Consider the following 18,066-nt stretch of genomic DNA (forward strand, 5'->3'; position numbering starts at 1 on the left):
CCCGTGTCATGCCCAAGTCTCCTAGAGCGTGTACCCATGAGCCTCAAGTCTCCTGGTCAACCACTCTCATTCCATGTTGCTATACTCCGTGCCAAATCTGAGCCAGACACTGATCCAAGTGGTGAGGTTACAGCAGTGAAGCAAGTCAACCAAGATCCTAGTCCCATGGACCTCTCACTGCACTGGGTGAGGCCGGTAACAAGCAAGGTGAACAATCAATATACATGCTGGGAATTCCCTGGCGGTCCAGTGGTTACGACTCCGTGCTTCCACTGCAGAGGGTATGGCTTCCATCCCTGGTTGGGGAACTAATACCCCACAAGCTGTGAGGCCAAAAATCAAACTAAAGCAAGCCAACAAATGGAAAATACATGGTATGTTACAGAGTCACGATCAGTGACAAGGAGGAAACGAGGAGGGAAGGGGGACGTGAAGTGTTTCTTAAGATTGCATTTATGTATTCCTTGGCTGCACTGGCCCTTCATGGTTGCGCACAGGCTTTCTCTAGCTGTAGCGAGAGGGGGCTACTCTCTAGCTGCTGCGCACTGGCTGCTTTGCAGTGGTGTCTCTTGTTTTGGAGTACCAGCTCTAGGCACGTGGGCCTCAACAGCTGTGGCTCTTGGGCTCTCGAACACGGGCTCAGCAGCTGTGGTACATGGGCTTAGTTGCCCCACAGCAAGTGGAATCTCCTGGACCAAGGATCAAACCCATGTCCTGTGCTTTAGCGTGTGGATTCTCAACCACTGGACCACCAGGGAAGTCCAGGAGGTGCTTCTTGAGTGATTTTTCTGTGTGATTTTCAATTACGGTGCCAAGAGAGGCCTCCTCGGTGAAGGGACATTGAAGGAAAATGAGGCCACGTGGATAAAGTACCAGGAGCCTTCCGGACAGAGGAAGCAGCTGTGCAAAGGCCCTGGGGCAGAAGTGTGCCTGGTGTGTAACGGCAAGGCTGAAGTGTGGCTGGAGGGGAACAGTGGAGAGTGCAGTGGGAGGAAATAAGGTGAGGAAGCAGACCCAATAGGGCCTTCGAAGCAGGGTGACCAGGGGATTTCCTGGCAGTCCAGTGGCTAGATTTAGCACTTTCAGTGTTGGGTCATGGGTTGGATCCCTGGTCAGCGAACTAAGACCCTGTAAGCCGTATGATGTAACGTAAAAAGCAAAACAGAACCAAAAAAACCAGGGTGACCATATGTCCTGGCTTATGTCTTTTATTCTGTAATTATCAGTAGGGTCTGTTTCACTGTCAAGTGTCTTGTGGATGAAATATTATATGATCACCGTTCTTATTGGTCATTGTAAAGGCTATGGCTTTTATAGGGTACCCAGAGAGTTTTCATCTAGGCTACCATTATATTACACATATGTTCATATGTGTAATGACATGTACAATTACATGTCACAGGTACATATATTATTCAGCATTGTGTATCATAATGTATGTAAATAGTATTATAGTTAGATGGACTTTTACACACGTGTACATAGACACAGAAGTTGCACTGTGAAGAAAGCTGAGCACTGAAGAATTGATGCTTTTGAACTGTGCTGTTGGAAAAGACTCTTGAGAGTCCCTTGGACTGCAAGGAGATCCAACCAGTCCATTCTGAAGATCAGTCCTGGGTGTTCTTTGGAAGGAATGATGCTAAAGCTGAAACTCCAGTACTTTGGCCACCTCATGCGAAGAGTTGACTCATTGGAAAAGACCCTGATGCTGGGAGGGATTGGGGGCAGGACGAGAAGGGGATGACAGAGATGAGATGGCTGAATGGCATCACTGACTCAATGGACGGGAGTCTGAGTGAACTCCGGGAGTTGGTGATGGACAGGGAGGCCTGGCGTGCTGCGATTCATGGGGTCGCAAAGAGTCGGACACGACTGAGCGACTGAACCGACTGACACAGGTACAGTAGGCTGCCTGTGTGTGCTCAGTCACTTAGTCATGTCATTCTTTGCGACCCCACAGACTGCAGCCCACCAGGCTCCTCTGTCTACGGGATTTTCCAGGCAAGAATACCGGAATGGGTGGTCACTCCCTCCTCCAAGGTGGGGATCTTCCCAACCTAGGGATCGAACCTGCATCTCCTGCATTGCAGGCAGATTCTTTACTGCTGAGTCACCAGGGAATGCCCAAAGATGTCCGTGTCGTAATTCTGTGAACCTGTGAATATGTCAACTTACTCAGCAAAAGGGTCTTTGTAGATGTGATGGAGCTGAAAATCTTACATGCGGAAAATTTCCTGGTTACTACATTGTGCCCTAAATGTAATCACAAGCATTATTATGAGGTGGAAGCTGGAAGATCAGTCAGAGGAGGAGACAGGAGAAGGAAGGAAACCGAAGCCAAAATGGGGACGTCTCTGGTGGTCCAGGGGTCTGGATTCAATTTGAGGTTAAGGAAATAGATCCCACATGGGGCAACCACAGCTAAGACCAGAGCAGGAAAAAAAAAAGCCAAAATGATGTAGCCACGAACCAAGGAATGTGGGCAGCCTCTAGAAGCTGGAAAAGGCTGGGAAACAGATTCTTCCCTGGAGCCCCCGGAAGGAACACAACCTTGATTTTAACTACTTGAACTCAGTGAGACCCACTTTGGGCTTCTGAACTGTAAGTAAGCCACCAAGTTTTTCAGTAACCTGTCAACAGATAGGAAATGGAGTACCCAGGGGCCCAGATCCATGTCTGACAATCGTCCTCCTCAGTGCTACACACACACACACACAGACACACACACAGACACAGACACACAGACACACACACAGACACAGACACACACACACACACAGGGCCCACAGACACACACACAGACACAGACACACAGACACACAGACACACACAGACACACACACACAAGGCCCACAGACACACACACACACAGACACACACAGACACACACGCGCACACACACACACACACACACACACACACACACACACGGCCCACAGTCCCAGACCTGAACCCTAAATCTGGTGCAGGGAGGCCTCGAGCTGCCTAAACCACCTTGCCCAGGCATTTTACTTCCAGGCTTCAAGAATCACCTCTGGTGCACCTGGCAGGACCCAGAGAAGACTCCACGAGGGAGACGCTGGGGGAACGAGAAGAGTGGTCTGCACAGGAGGTGCAGTGGGGAGAACGGGGAGTCCCCTACGAGGAAAGGGGAAATAGAGGCCAAGAACGGGCTGCGATAGGCCAGACGACGCCCGGCTCAGATACCAGTGCTGAGAGCACGGGGAGACCCGGGCAGAGCTCAAAGGGCCCCAAGGTTGCGGGACTCCAGCTGTTAGCTAAAACGAGGTGGGGGTGGTTGGGCCGCGGCGGGTGGGGGGCCAGAGTGGGGCGGGGCTTAACGGGGAGCGGCGGGCGCTCCGGCCCGCGGGGCGGGTCTTAGCTGGGAGTGGCCGAAAGCCCTGGAAAAGGGGCGGAGCCTGAAGCGGCGGGGCGGGACGGACCACAGAACCTGGGCAGGGGGCGTGGGCGGGGCCTAGAGGGCGGAGCCAGGCCGGAGGGCGGGGCCTACAAGGGGCAGGGGTGGAGCCTGCAGTGAGGGTGAGGAAGCTGGGCTTATCGGGGGCGGGGCCCGAGGCGGGGCGGGCTTCGGCCAGGGTGTGCGCGCGCCGGGCGTGGCCGGGGCGAGGGGCCGGGCCGAGCCAGGTGTCCCGCCAGGTGGGAAGAACTTAAGAGCCCGGGGAAGCCGCCTCTCGGCCCCAATTGGTGTGGCTGCGCCGGGAATTTCCGGGCCAGACCGTGCGTGTTTCCGGTCAATATGGCGGCGCCCAGCAGAGTCAGGTGCGGGCGAGTCTATCTTCGGTAGCGGCGGCGACACGAGGCTCGGGTAGGTGAGGTCCGCCCCGCTCTGGTTCCCCTCGTCGGACAGGAGGGAGGGGACCTGTCGCTAAGATGACCAAAGGGAGGGCTTCTTGCTCTGAAGGCTGGGCGGTGGGGTTGCTAAGAGATGGGAACGACCGCGGTGGAGATGGAGGAGGGGGTTGCTAGGGAGAGTGGGTGGGGCCTGTTGCTAAGGAGGAGGGAGGGACTGCTGACTTTGAGGAAGGGGCCTGTTGGTATGAAAGAAAAAAATGGGGCCGTGGTTAGAGGAGATGTGGGCAGCGTGGTTTGGAGTCATGCGGGGCCGCCGAGCTCGCCTAAAACGCCACCTTTTCAGCAGACCCCCAGGAGTCGACCCTTCAGGACGCCAGAGCTCCTTCAGCGGTGACCACCCACTACCCCAACAAGTTCTTTCTTTCTTCGCAAACTGCCCATGGCGAACCAGGGCTCCGGGGGCAGTCGCCTTCCCCTGGCGCTGCCCTCAGCCTCCCAGGATTGCTCGTCAGGGGGCAGCGGCTCCTCCGAGGGCGGCTCGGGCCATCCCCCGCCCCCGCGAAACCTCCAAGGCCTGCTGCAGATGGCCATCACGGCGGGCTCTGAAGAGCCAGACCCACCTCCAGAACCCATGAGTGAGGAGGTAAAGGGCGGGGGCCCGAGAAGGTGGGCTGAGGGGTGTGGGAACAGAGATGTCTGGGGAAGGGCGGTAGTGCCTGTGTGAAGGCATAGGAGGCTGTATTTGTGCTCCATAGAGTTACTGTAGACTGAAAGTCAGATCCCGGGACCCTGCACTGTGCGGGAAGGCAGAATAACCTCATGGTAAAAAAAGAAAACGCAAGGGCATGCCAGAGCGAGACAGACATGGCTTCAGTATGTTACAGCTGTGTGACCTTGGGGTTATCACTGCCTCTTTCTGAGCATCGATTCTCAATTGCGAGTTGATGTTGATGATAAGGAGTGGCCCTTCACAGGGTAGTTCTGAGAGTCCTCTTAAAGTGGGTCTCAACATCACACCTGGTACACAGGCTGTGCTCCTGAAGGCAGCAGGATATTCTCATTAAGAGCAGACTCATAAGAGTTCTGTGGACAGACCACTTAGGTTTGACTTAGGTGTTGTGGATGGTTGACTGTGTGACCTTGGGCAAGTCACCCTTTTCTGTGCCTCCATTTTCTCATCTGTGAAGTGGGAATAGCAGTAATATTAATACTTAACCACGGAAGGTTTTTCTGGAAGTCACGAACAATATTTGCTATATGTGATGTTTACTTGGCGGTGACAGTTGCAGTGTATGAAACATGGTGTTGATACAGTGACATCCAGGAGGTCATTGTGTTGCAGGAAGGGGACCCCTTCCAGGGCCTGAAACTGGGTTCTTGTCTAACACTCAGAAATGAATTGTCCGAGGAGACACATGTGCTGACAAAGCAAGAGATTTTATTGGGAAGGGAACCTGGGTGGAGAGCAGTAGGGTAAGGGAACCCAGGAGAAGTGCTCTGCCGTGTGGCTCGCAATGTTAGGTTTATGGTGATGGGATTAGTTTCCGGGTGGTCTTTGGCCAATCATTCTAATTCAGAGTCTTTCCTGGTGGCGCACGCATCGCTCAGCCAAGGTGGATGCTAACGAGAGGGATTCTGGGAAGTGGACGGACACGAGGTGTCTCCTATAGACCTTTTCTGAACTCTTCTGGTTGGTGGAGGCTTATTAATTCCATATTCCTTATCAGGATCTCCTGTCATAAAACAACTCATGCAAATGGTTACTGTGGTGCCTGGCCAGGGTGGGCGGTTTCAATCAGTGCGCTGCCCCTGACAACCGAACCTCTAGGACCATGAGGTGGCCCAACAGGCACAGAAGAGATTAACATCTTGCCCCAGTTTACCCGGGACTGTGACTTCAGATCCTTCATATGAGCACTTAGCGCAGAGTCGGGCCAAAAAGAAAAACACCCAGTGGCCGGTTCTCAGTGCTTATCGTATTTGACCTCCGAGCAGCACTCGATGACGACCCTGTCGCCTTGAGCTCTTTCTTCATTTGGCTTCTGAAGCATGGACCAGCGTGGTTTTCCGGTTTTCATCCCACTCACTGGCTCCTCTTCCCCATCGCCTCTGTTGGTTCATCCTCATTTTCCAGTCCCTCGACTGTGGAGCACACCAGCACTCTCTCTCCTACACTCACTTCCTGTGTGATCTCACATTGGATTGAGGTTTTACTCTAGCGACTCTCAAGTTTAGATCTCTAGGCCAGTGGTTCTCTCCTGGAGGGACGGTTTTAACCACATTTGGCAACAGGCGGAGACATTCTTGGTTGTTGCAAACTGGCGGGTTGTGGGGGTGGGGGCAGTGCTGTTGGCATCTCGTGGGAGGAGGTCAGGGATGCGGCTCAGCATCCTCCAGTGCACAGACGAACCCCACCGCAGAACGGTCCCGCTCAGGGTGTCAGTAGGGTCAAGGCTGAGAAATCCAGGTCCAGGCTGGCCCTCCTTCCTGAGCTTCAGGTGTCTTTCTCAGTGTGTTGCCTTGTGTATGTCATGGATCCCCCAAACTTAACAAGTTCAGAAATCAGCACCAATTTCTACTCGTCTCACTCCACACCTGCTTCTCTTGCCATCTGCCCCGTCTCTTTCTAGTTGTTCAGGACAAGAACCTAGGTGTCGCTGACCTTTCTTTTCCCGTCACACCCCACAGCCAGTCTCTCCATAGATGCAGTGTCCAGAAAAGAGCGTTAGTGGAAAAGGTGCCCGGGAGGTGTCTGTTGGTTGAAGGACACTCAGCCCTCAGTGTTGGCTGTTACTATTGTTTTTCCCTTTGCCTGTGCCTCTTCGCATGGGGAACTTCCCTGACCAGGGATCAAACCTTTGCCCCTTGCACTAGAAGCACCAACTCTTAACCAGTGGACCTCCAGGGATGCCCCGGCTGTTATTGGTAATGACTGTTACTCCTGAGTTGATGATTGATAAGGTTTGCTTCTTTCTCCCACCCCGCCTCACCTTGCAGAGGCGCCAGTGGCTGCAGGAGGCCATGTCGGCCGCCTTCCGTGGCCAACGGGAGGAGGTGGAGCAGATGAAGAACTGCCTCCAGGTGCTGTCCCAGCCCACGCCCTCCTCGGCTGGCGAGGCTGAACTGGCTGCTGACCAGCAGGAGCGCGAGGGAGCCCTGGAGCTGCTGGCGGACCTGTGTGAGAACATGGACAACGCAGCAGGTACACCCAGCCTGCCGCGGCCTGGCCCCCGCCGCCAGGGTCCTGCCCCCCGCTGCCAGGGTCCTGCCCCTTCTGCCTTCCCGTCTGCTTCTGTCTCTTGCCGCCTCTTCCTCCTCCCTCCCAGGTCCTGCTGCAGCCCAGCCCTTTGTCCTTTGCCTCAGGCACCATGCAACCCACCTCCTCCCGAGCCTCCCGGCCTCCCCCCTCCACTCTGGCTCTGATTCAGGCCTCAGTTGAGACTGCCCTGTTCCACCCTGCTTGGTCTGCTTGCCGACGGGCAACAATGGCACCAGGTCCCATCCACTGCCTCCCTGATGGGACTGACCATCTCACCCTGGTCCGCCGGGAGCCCCGTGCCATTCCCCAGAGTAAGAGACACGAGGTGGTCCTAGATGGGTGGTCAGAGAAGGCCTCCCCGAGGGGTGACGCGTGATCAGAGACCTGAAGGGAGGCCGTGAGTCATGGGATCAGCTCCGGAAAAAAGCATCCCAGGCAAAGGGAACGACCCGTGCAAAGGCCCTGAGGTGGGAACCTGCCTGGTTGGGGTGGGAACAGCAGTGAGGTGGGCAGAACAGAGCAGAGAGAGTGAGGGGCGAGGGCTGGGCAGTGACCTGCGCTGGGCATACAGCGGCTCCCAGGCCAAGGCGGGCGCTGTGGGTTTCATCTGAAAGGCCGAGAAGCCGCTAGAAGGACGAGTCGTCACTTCCACTTGGAGTGGCGTGGCATGACATAGTTGTGAGGATGTGGATTTGTCTGTTCTGGACGTTTTATGCACGAGGGATAGTAAAATATGTGACCTTTTTGCTACGGGCTTGCTTCTCCCAGTGTGATATTTTCAAGGGCCTTCCAGGTAGTAGCTGTATCAGAAATTTATTCCTTTTTGTGGCTAATACTCTAGTGTGTAGCTAGGCTGTGTGCCGTTCATCCTATCATCAGTTGACAGGCATTTGGTCATTTCCCCTTTCGGTTATTGTAAATAATCCTGCTGTGGACACTGGGGTACAAGCAAGCATCTATTCCAGTTTCTGCTCTTGAGGCTTGTGGATACATATGTTGGAGTAGTCACATGGTAACTCTCTCTCAGTTTTTGAAGAACAGCCAAGCTGACCAATTTAGAAAACAGGTGTTGGGCTGTAGATTGCAGACCTCTGGTCTGGTGTAGTCTGTTTCCCCAGGGGATGTTCAGATTGTCACAGACCAGGCGTCAGAACTGGCATTTAGTGGGCTGGACCCTGGGCCCCTGACCTTGTTGAGACATGCCGGCCTTGGACAGACCCCCAGTTGGGTGCCTACGGAGGGCCAGCCCTTGGAGGCAGGCTCCCTCAGCTTCAGCTGGTTTTCCGTCCATTCCGGCTGCCCTAACAAAGCAGCATGGACTGCGGGGCTTCAGCTCCAGAAGTCTGCTCTCTCACGGCTCTGAAGCCTGGCAGTCTAAGGGTCAGTTTCTTCTGAGGCCCCTCTCCTTAGCTTGTACGTGGGGAGCTTCTCGCTGTGCGCTACATGGTCATTCCCCTGTGCGTGTCTGTGTCCTGGTCTCTTTTTATAAGGGCGCCATCCTTGTGACATTATTTCACTTTGCATGTATGTGTCCTAAGTTGCTTCAGTGATGTCAGACTCTTTGCGACCCCATGGACTGTAGCCCACCAGTCTCCTCTGTCCATGGGGAATCTCCAGGCAAGAATGCTGGAGTGGGTTGCCATGCCCTACTCCAGGGGATCTTCCCCACCCAGGGATTGAACCTGTGTCTCTGCATTGACAAGTGGGTTCTTTGCCACTAGCACCCCCTGGGAATCCCCTGGGGGTTGGGGCTTCCGTGTACATCTGGGGGTAGGACCCAGCTCAGCCCGTCTCACCTGGCCTGCCTGCTGCCCTCTCCTCCCAGACTTCTGCCAGCTGTCGGGCATGCACCTGCTGGTGGGCCGCTACCTGGAGGCGGGGCCGGCGGGGCTGCGGTGGCGAGCAGCACAGCTCATCGGCACGTGCAGCCAGAATGTGGCTGCCATCCAGGAGCAGGTGCTGGGCCTCGGCGCCCTGCGCAAGCTGCTGCGCCTGCTGGACCGGGACCCCTGTGACACGGTGCGCGTCAAGGCCCTCTTCGCCATCTCCTGTGAGTGTCCCGGCCGCGGGGGTCGGGGGTGGGGCCACTCTGCTCAGCTAGCGGACCCTCGAGACACGGGGCGAGGCCCAGCCCGAGTGCTCTGAGGCCCCTCAGGGCTGTCGGCTATGGGGCTGTGGACGTCTGGGCTGATCATCCCCGTCATGGGGGTCCTCGGGTGGCGGGATCCTCGGGCGGGGGGATCCTCCGGCAAGGGGTGCTGCAGGAGTGTCCTGACAATGGGCAGTCCACTTCTGCAGAGAAGTACGCAGTCCCAGACCGCCCCTCCTTACCCCCCACCCCAGGAGTTTATTTATTTATTTATTTATTTTCCACCCCAGGAGCTTGGAAAGTAATGCCTCTTATTCACTTTTTTGATACCTCTTAAAACCCACCCCCCAACTCCAGTACTCTTGCCTGGAAAATCCCATGGACGGAGGAGCCTGGTGGGCTGCAGTCCATGGGGTCGCGAAGAGTCGGACACGACTGAGTGACTTCCCTTTCACTTTTCACTTTCATGCACTGGAGAAGGAAATGGCAACCCACTCCAGTGTTCTTGCCTGGAGAACCCCAGGGACAGGGGAGCCTGGTGGGCTGCCGTCTATGGGGTCGCATGCGGATACGACTGAAGCGACTTGGCAGCAAAACCCACCCCTGCCCTGTCCCTCCCCCTACCTCACTGGCAGCCACTGCATTTGTGAGTCTGCTGCTTTTTTGTTACATGCAATAGTTGCTTTGCTTCCTAGATTCCACACATAAGTGATAGCACACAAATGTCTTTCTCTGTCTGACCTCCCCAAACGTAAAACCTCCAAGCCCATCCATGCTGTTGCAAGTGACGAGGTTTCATTTTTCTCTCTTATGGCTGAGGCCTTTTATCTTTTAGAAAATTGATGTAGAATTCGCATAACTATTTTTAAGTGTACAATTCAGTAGCATCTGTGGTCTTTTTTTTGGGGGGGTGGGCATGGTTGCGGGGTACGCCGTCGCTTGGCAGCTAACATCTGGAAAGTGCCGGGGACCGGCCAGCCCTGGTGCTACCAGCCGCTTTGGTGGTCGGTCTCTTGACTGCTCCTGCTGCCCTGTGCGGAGGCTCATAGTGGTTCACCCTCTGGCCACAGACCAAGAGGGGGTCGGATGGCGGAGAAGTGGGCGTGGTGAGGGAGAGGGGTGTCCCCTGGTAGATGCATCTCCAGGTTCCTGGCACCGGCTGGGCTTAGGCCCAGGGTGCCGCTCAACCCTCTCCAGTGCACAGTGCAGCCCCGGGACACAGGGATCGGGCCCAGCGGAGAGGCCCTGGAGTGGAGGGGAGCCGTTGCCCCTGGATACAGCCTGCCGGCAGAGCCGATAGGCCGTGCCCACTGAGCAGACGCGGAAGGTCATCACGTCTACCTCCCCATCTGCCAGTCTTTTTATTTTAAACTGAGTAACAGTGTATTTAACCCCACAGAGCCAAACTATTATCGTTTCAGCCCATCGTTATGTGGCATGTTAATAAGCTACTTTAGATCTTTTTATTTTTCGCCACGTTATGTCTTTGAAACCTGGTGTGTATCCTGCACATAAGCATCTCAACTCAGGCTGCATTTTCAGTGATCAGCATGGAGCGAATTCTAGTGAAGGGACAAAGTTGTGCTCCACAAATACCATACCACCACTTCACCGCTTCACTTAAATTGAAATGAGTGAAACTCAACTGAGATTAACAACTCAGGTCCTCAGGGGCACTTGTCAGGTATTTAGTGGCGACAGGTTTCTGGAGACGCCCATCTGTCCTGGCCTAGACCCTGCCCAAGGGCAGGCACCTAACTGGAAGCGCACCCTGCAGGCTGGTTCTCATCGTGCGTGGAGGCCGTGCAGCATTCCTGGCACCCTCACGATGTAGTCTGGCTCTCTGGTCTTAGTTTCCTCATCAGTAAAATGGGAGTCACCTTCTAGGGTGGTGTGGAGAGTTAAAAAGAGACAATGTGCTCCTCAGAGGATGCAGGAAAAAAATGTATATTCGTACAGTGGGTACTGGTCAGTCTTTAGAAGGAAGGAAGTTACTGACTCACGCTGTAACCTGGATGAGCCTGGAAGACACTACGCTGAGTGAAAGAGGCCAGGCACAGAAGGCCACAGAGTGTATGATTCCATTCATGTGAAATGTGCAGAATGGGCACATCCATGGAAAGCGGGTCAGTGGTTGCCAGTTGCCGGAGAGACCACTAACCAGTACAGGTTGTGAATGTACTGAAAACCACTGAACTGTATACTTTAAAAAGGTAAATTGTACAGGCTGTGGAATTGTGTCTCAGCTAAAAATATTTAAAGGTAATGCTTGCGAAGCATGGGCCCATAGAAATCCGCGGTGGTGATGGTGGTGATGATGGTGATGGTGGTGATGATGGTGATGGTGAGAATGGTGGTCCAGAAGGTGGTGATTGTGGTGTTTGTGGTGGTGGTGGTGGTGACGGTATTTGTGGTGATGATGGTGATGATGGTGATGACGGTGGTGGTCTCGCAGGTGATGGTTGTGGTGTTTGTGGTGGTGGTGGTGGTGGCAGCGATGGTATTTGTGATGATGGTGATGACGGTGGTGGTCTTGCAGGTGATGGTTGTGGTGTTTGTGGTGGTTGTGATGGTGGTGGCAGTGGCGGTGGTATTTGTGGTGATAATGGTGATGACGGTGGTGGTCTCGCAGGTGATGGTTGTGGTGTTTGTGGTGGTGGTGGTGGTGGTTGTGATGATGGTGGTGGCGGCGATGGTATTTGTGATGGTGATGACGGTGGTGATCTTGCAGGTGATGGTTGTGGTGTTCATAATGATGGTTGTGGTTGTGATGGTGGTGGTGGTGACTGGTGTTTCTAGTGCTGATGGTAGTGGTAATGATGATGATATTGGTGATGGTGATGGTGACTGGGCAAGGCCCTGCCTCCCCCCCTCCCCAGGCCTGGTCCGGGAGCAGGAGGCCGGGCTGCTGCAGTTCCTCCGCCTGGACGGCTTCTCCGTGTTGATGCGGGCCATGCAGCAGCAGGTGCAGAAGCTCAAGGTCAAGTCGGCGTTCCTGCTGCAGAACCTGCTGGTGGGCCACCCTGAACACAAAGGTGGGGCGGCCCGGGCGGGGAGCTAGGGTGGTTCCCCGGGCGAGTGCACGGGAGGATGGCTGCTCCTCTGACCCTGTGGCCCTTCCCCAGGGACCCTGTGCGCCATGGGCATGGTCCAGCAGCTCGTGGCCCTCGTGCGGACAGAACACAGCCCCTTCCACGAGCACGTGCTTGGAGCCCTGTGCAGGTGTGCTGGGCGCCAGGGGACCGCCTGGGAGGGGGTGAGGGTTAGGGTCAGATGGGGCACCAGGGGACAGGCCCGGTGGGGGGTGAGGGTTAGGGTCAGATGGGGCACCAGGGGACAGGCCCGGTGGGGGGTGAGGGTTAGGGTCAGATGGGGCGCCAGGGGACAGGCCCGGTGGGGGGTGAGGGTTAGGGTCAGATGGGGCACCAGGGCACTGGCCGTGAAGGCGTGAGGGTTAGGGTCAGATGGGGTGCCAGGGGACCGGCCCAGGAGGGGGTGAGGGTTAGGGTCAGATGGGGCGCCAGGGGACCGGCCCAGGAGCGGGTGAGGGTTAGGGTCAGATGGGGCGCCAGGGCACCGGCCGTGAAGGCGTGAGGGTTAGGGTCAGATGGGGCGCCAGGGGACCAGCCTGGTGAGGGGTAGAAGGTTAGGATCAGATGGGGCGCCAGGGGACCGGCCGTGAAGGCGTGAGGGTTAGGGTCAGATGGGGTGCCAGGGGACCGGCCCAGGAGGGGGTGAGGGTTAGGGTCAGATGGGGCGCCAGGGGACCGGCCCAGGAGGGGGTGAGGGTTAGGGTCAGATGGGGCGCCAGGGGACCGGCCCAGGAGGGGGTGAGGGTTAGGGTCAGATGGGGCGCCAGGGGACCAGCCTGGTGAGGGGTAGAAGGTTAGGATCAGATGGGGCGCCAGGGGACCGGCCCAGGAGGGGGTGAGGGTTAGGGTCAGATGGGGCACCAGGGCACCGGCCGTGAGGGCGTGAGGGTTAGGGTCAGATGGGGCGCCAGGGGACCGGCCCAGGAGGGGGTGAGGGTTAGGGTCAGATGGGGCACCAGGGCACCGGCCGTGAGGGCGTGAGGGTTAGGGTCAGATGGGGCGCCAGGGGGCCGGCCTGGTGGGGGGTGAGGGTTTAGGGTCAGATGGGGTGCCAGGGGACTGGCCTGGTGAGGGGTAGAAGGTTAGGATCAGATGGGGCGCCAGGGGACCGGCCCAGGAGGGGGTGAGGGTTAGGGTCAGATGGGGCGCCAGGGGACCGGCCCAGGAGGGGGTGAGGGTTAGGGTCAGATGGGGCGCCAGGGCACCGGCCGTGAAGGCGTGAGGGTTAGGGTCAGTTGGGGCGCCAGGGGACCGGCCTGGTGGGGGGTGAGGGTTAGGGTCAGATGGGGCGCCAGGGGACCGGCCTGGTGGGGGGTGAGGCTTAGGGTCAGAGAGGAGAAGAAATCAGGGTGCTGGCCCTCCCGGAGCCTCAGTCTCCTCACTGTAGGGGCTGACACAGCAGCCTGGGGAGGAGGGAGGCAGGCTCCCGCCCGCTCGCTCCCCCCATCCCGCACGTGGAGCGCAGGCGGGACAGGGCCGTCAGACAGCAGGACGGAGCGGCTGAGCGAGCAGGCAGCGATGCCCCCGTGTGGCGTGGGCTCCGGCCAGGCACTCTGCCAAGCGCCCTGTTCTGTACGAGTCTCATCCAGGTCCCTTGGGTGGGGTGGGAGCAGGAGTCCACATTGCAGATGGGGAAACTGAGGCCCCGTGGGGGGCGGCAGCTTGCCCAGGCTCAGTGGGGGAGTGGGGGGTGTGGAGAGCAGCTGGGCAGAGGGAGGTCCCAAGGATGGCTGTCCTGTCCCTGCAGCTTGGTGACAGACTTCCCCCAGGGCGTGCGGGAGTGCCGAGAGCCCGAGCTGGGCCTGGAGGAGCTTCTGCGGCACCGGTGCCAGCTGCTGCAGCAGCATGAAGAGTACCAGGTACTGCTGAATGAGGGGGGGAGGTGGGAGGGCCAGCCTGGTACCTGCCTTCTAGGCCTCTGTGGTCTATTCGCCATGCTTCTTTAAAAAAAAAAAAATTATTTCTTTATTTTTGGCTGTGCCGGGTCATTGCTGGGCAGGCTCTTCTCAAGTTGTGGCGAGCGGGGCTGCTCTCCACTTGTGGGGCGCCAGCTTCTCACCACAGTGGTTTCTTTTGTTAACAGACCACAGGCTCTAGAGTGCCGGCTCAGTAGCTGTGGCTCACAGGATTAGCTGCGCTGCGGCACGTGGGGTTAGCCCGGATCAGGGATCGAACCCATGTCTTCTGCACTGGCAGGCTGATTCTTAACCCCTGAGCCACCAGGGAAGCCCGATTTGCCCACGCCTTTGTTTATACCTTATTGCCAATTCATGTGTTTCTCCAGGCATCATTCAGCACACATTTATTGCCCCCTCCCACACGCTTCATGCTCTGTCAGCATCAGGGGGACGGCAAGGAGAAACAGAAGCTCACGGTTTCTTAAAGAGTTAACAGATTCATCTAATTACTATCCAAATCAATCTCATTATTTATATTATATCATTCAAATACTTAAGTATTTATTAGATTGATAAATAATAAGTAAATGATAAATAGCAACCAATTAATATTGAATTAAATAGGTAAGTAAGAAATACATGATAAATTACAACTCATTATTTTTATTAGATACAAGATAATAAATAATAACTCACCAGATAGTTAAATAGATAAGTAACAAATAAGTGATAATGTAACTCAGATATTTATACAGATAGTAATGTGATAAATAACTCATATTTAAATAGGTAAGTAATAAGTGATAAGAGCAACAAATAGCATATTCAGTAGTTATTTAATTAAATGACTAAGTTATTTAGTTAACTGTACTTAAGTAATTTATTCAGCCCTTATGATACCACCCAGATGCTGTTGCTTCAGCAAAGCTGGACACAGAAAACATGCCACCCTCTTGGGACGTACCTTCTGCCGAGATCATTCTTCTATGAACACTGTCAGGCATTTCCAGAGGGGTCCTGGGTCCTGGGTGTGAGGAGCAGGGGTGACTGGGAGAGGCGCAGTGCCCACCCCCCAGCGGCTTGTCCTTTGACCTTGTCACATGAACCTGTGGAGATATGTGCCTGGGGTTGGGCAGGGGGATCCCCTGCCCTGGTCTGTCCTGAAGTTTCAGCCATCGTTGCTTGATGCATCCATGTATCTATTCTCTGACTCTTTGGTGTGAACAGCTTTATTGATGTTTAACTTACCTATATTGAAAGTGTACAATGTGAGAAGTTTTGACATATGTATACACCTGTGGAAACCTTCATTTTTCCATCAGGGGCGGGCAGGAAGAGGAGCCGTTTCTGGGTGCAGAGCTGGTGGAGGCAGGGTCTGGCCTCTACACTCAGGGTTTCCAATTTCCCACCCCAATGCAGGAGGAGCTGGAGTTCTGTGAAAAGTTGCTACAGACCTGTTTCTCCACCCCAACTGATGACAGCATGGATCGGTGAAACCCAGTGGCTTCTCTCCCCTTCTTCATGGGAACCCCAGGCCTCCTGCCTTCCCCTCACCCATGAAGCCCTCTCCCAAAGGAGAGAAGGGCCTTGTTGGTGCCGTGCCGGGGCGTGTCAGCCTGTCTCTGCTCAGTCCCCAGGATGGGTACTGAAAAAGGCGCTGCCTCCCTGGATCCCACCTCTCACGCACTCTCACTCCACTCCCCCTTCTTGTGTCCACACTGCTCTTCCAGTAAAGGTGTTCCTCCTCCTCCACCTCCTTCACTGCCGCCTTTGACACCTCGCCTGGAGAGTGCCTTGGTTGGGGAGGAGGGGCACAATCGGGGGATCTAGGGAGCCAAGAAGGGAACAGCAGTGGGCGGAACCTTGGAATAATAAAAAAGTGTTGCTCTCTAAAGTCCGGAGCCATTGTCTTTCATCCTCCCAGCGTCTCTGGAGAGGGAGTGTGTGGGATGCTTGTCCTTCTCTTTGCCCCCGCCCCACCCCCACCCTCCCCCCCACCCCCCCCCCACCCCCCCCCCCCCCCCGTCTCTGATAACGTCTGTGAAGAAATATACTTTTGACATTCACGCTTCCGCGTCTAAGGTGGGAGCCCTGTTCTTTCCCAGCATGCAGTGTGGCGTGGCTTCTGCTCCACCAATCAGAGCTCGCTGCCCGGAGGCTTGGCTCCGCTGCCGGAGAAGGCGGGAACAGGTACTGGAGGCAGTGAGGCACCTCCCACGCCAGCAATGGAGGCCGCTCGGGGTGCCTGGGGCAGGCTTGAGGTTGGGTGTGTGCTTCGTCCTGACAGAAAAGCACTAGGCCTTTTCTCCACCCTTCTCCGAGATTGGGGAGCAAGCAGGGGACAGGGAAACTGTCACCTCCTTTTATAAATTCCTTTCAGTTTAACCAAAGGAGCTTTCCATTACAACGGAGTCTTGACTGATGGTTTATTTCAGACGAGGAAGTGGAGCCCAGGGTGGTTGATCTTGTGGCCAAGTTCATAGCCGAAATTTATACCTGGGCCACATCCGAAGCTGTGTCACTCCTGTATTCTGGTTTCCTAGCGCCATTTAATACCAGACTAGTTCCTCTCCTGTGGAATTTAGTTGTGTGAGAGAGGTTGATTATATTTTTCACTACCCAAATTCAGAATAAATCAAAAGGTAGCTACAGGATCCAAGAATTGGAAATCAGATGTCACCTGTATAATTTTTAGAGCAGAGTTGAGAAATCAGCATTGGTCTTGCTGCCCCTTCATCCCAACATTAGTCATGGTTGTCCGACTGGTCACAGGCAGTACTGGGCAAGCGCACTCCTCTCCCTTAGGTGCAGGCAGCAGGCCAGAACACTGGACAGGATGGCTCCAAGAGGAGAGAGAGCTGGAGGGTTGAGTGTAGATGCCCATCCCATCTGGTAAATCATTCCTCAGCCCCTGGGAAGGGTGGAGACGAAAGGGAAGAGACTGTAAGAAGCAGAAGTTTCTCCTTGTGGAAACTTGTAAGAAGCTCCTTCCAATTCTAATACAGATCACAGCATCATCTGCCTGTGAATTCGGACAAGGTGAAGACCCAGACTTCTGTCCTAAACCTCTGCAGTTTCCCAGGTTCTTGGAGGAGACTGACTGTCAGCTTCTCAGGTTCCATTTGGTGATTGAATATGGCCAACCTCCTGCCCCTCAGTTCCCAAGTTTATATGTTAAAACAGCGTGGCAACTTCAATCACATTTCGGGGTGGGGGTTGGGGGGGAAGCCATGACAAAAGAACCTGATGTAGAAAATCACTCAAGGAACAGAAGGAAATGTCTCACAATTGCTTTAAGCTGTATAACAGTAGGAACCTGGGTCCATTTTATAACAAGACCTCAAAGATGAGAAGATAAGATGAACAAACATAAGGAAACAACTTGAGGACTGTGGCAATGAGAGGGTTTAACAGGAATCTGCTGCTGACGTGCTGCTGTCTATGGGGTCGCACAGAGTCGGACACAACTGAAGTGACTTAGCAGCAGCAGCAGCTCCCTCTCATGCCACCTCCAAGAAAGAAGTACACTTCCCACACAGTGGTGCCTGAGGTGTAGGTGCTAGCCCCATGACTTTGGGTTTGACCGTGTGACTTGCTTTGGCCAATGGATGGTGGCAGATGTGAGGGAACCTGAGGTTTGAAATTGTGCTAACACAGTTGGGCTTGGTCGAGTCGTCAGACAACTTGTGACCGAACAACAATTGAGGCGCCTCTGCTTTTTCCTCTGGGATAGTACCCTGGGATGTCCACTGGTGCCTACAGTATGAGAGACAAAGGGGAATAGAAGCAGCCTCACCAACCTTCACACCTGCAGCTCTAAGCTGTGAACATGACCGGCTGTGGTTGCCTTTCAATCAGCAGTAGCTAAGGACATCGCATGCAACACAGACATTGGAAATAGCAAGGACCGGA

General features: G+C 55.1%; 1 protein-coding gene across 3 annotated transcripts; it reads left to right on the plus strand.

The window, feature by feature from the left end:
- Positions 1-3,670: 3,670 nt before the first annotated feature.
- Positions 3,671-16,039, plus strand: HSPBP1 (HSPA (Hsp70) binding protein 1). Of its 3 annotated transcripts, none has more exons than XM_052656349.1 (8): positions 3,671-3,829; positions 4,163-4,459; positions 6,814-7,018; positions 8,901-9,125; positions 12,044-12,199; positions 12,290-12,386; positions 14,004-14,115; positions 15,574-16,039. In XM_052656349.1, the coding sequence occupies exons 2-8, from the start codon at positions 4,256-4,258 to the stop codon at positions 15,646-15,648; spliced, it is 1,074 nt and encodes a 357-aa protein (XP_052512309.1). In that variant the 5' UTR covers positions 3,671-3,829; positions 4,163-4,255; the 3' UTR covers positions 15,649-16,039. The 3 variants fall into 3 exon arrangements, with proteins under 3 accessions (XP_052512309.1, XP_052512310.1, XP_052512311.1); XM_052656350.1 differs by having other exon boundaries at positions 3,673-3,829; positions 4,160-4,459; XM_052656351.1 differs by having other exon boundaries at positions 3,695-3,833.
- Positions 16,040-18,066: the final 2,027 nt, after the last annotated feature.

Source organism: Budorcas taxicolor, chromosome 18, assembly GCF_023091745.1.
Source record: "Budorcas taxicolor isolate Tak-1 chromosome 18, Takin1.1, whole genome shotgun sequence".
NCBI classification, from domain to species: domain Eukaryota; kingdom Metazoa; phylum Chordata; class Mammalia; order Artiodactyla; family Bovidae; genus Budorcas; species Budorcas taxicolor.

Excerpts from the sequence above, each read along its gene's own strand:
- HSPBP1 (XM_052656349.1), top strand. The coding sequence starts at position 4,256 with ATGGCGAACCAGGGCTCCGGGGGCAGTCGCCTTCCCCTGGCGCTGCCC. Across the intron at positions 4,460-6,813 it reads CAGAACCCATGAGTGAGGAG|AGGCGCCAGTGGCTGCAGGA; the intron begins GTAAAGGGCGGG and ends CTCACCTTGCAG. Across the intron at positions 14,116-15,573 it reads AGCAGCATGAAGAGTACCAG|GAGGAGCTGGAGTTCTGTGA; the intron begins GTACTGCTGAAT and ends ACCCCAATGCAG.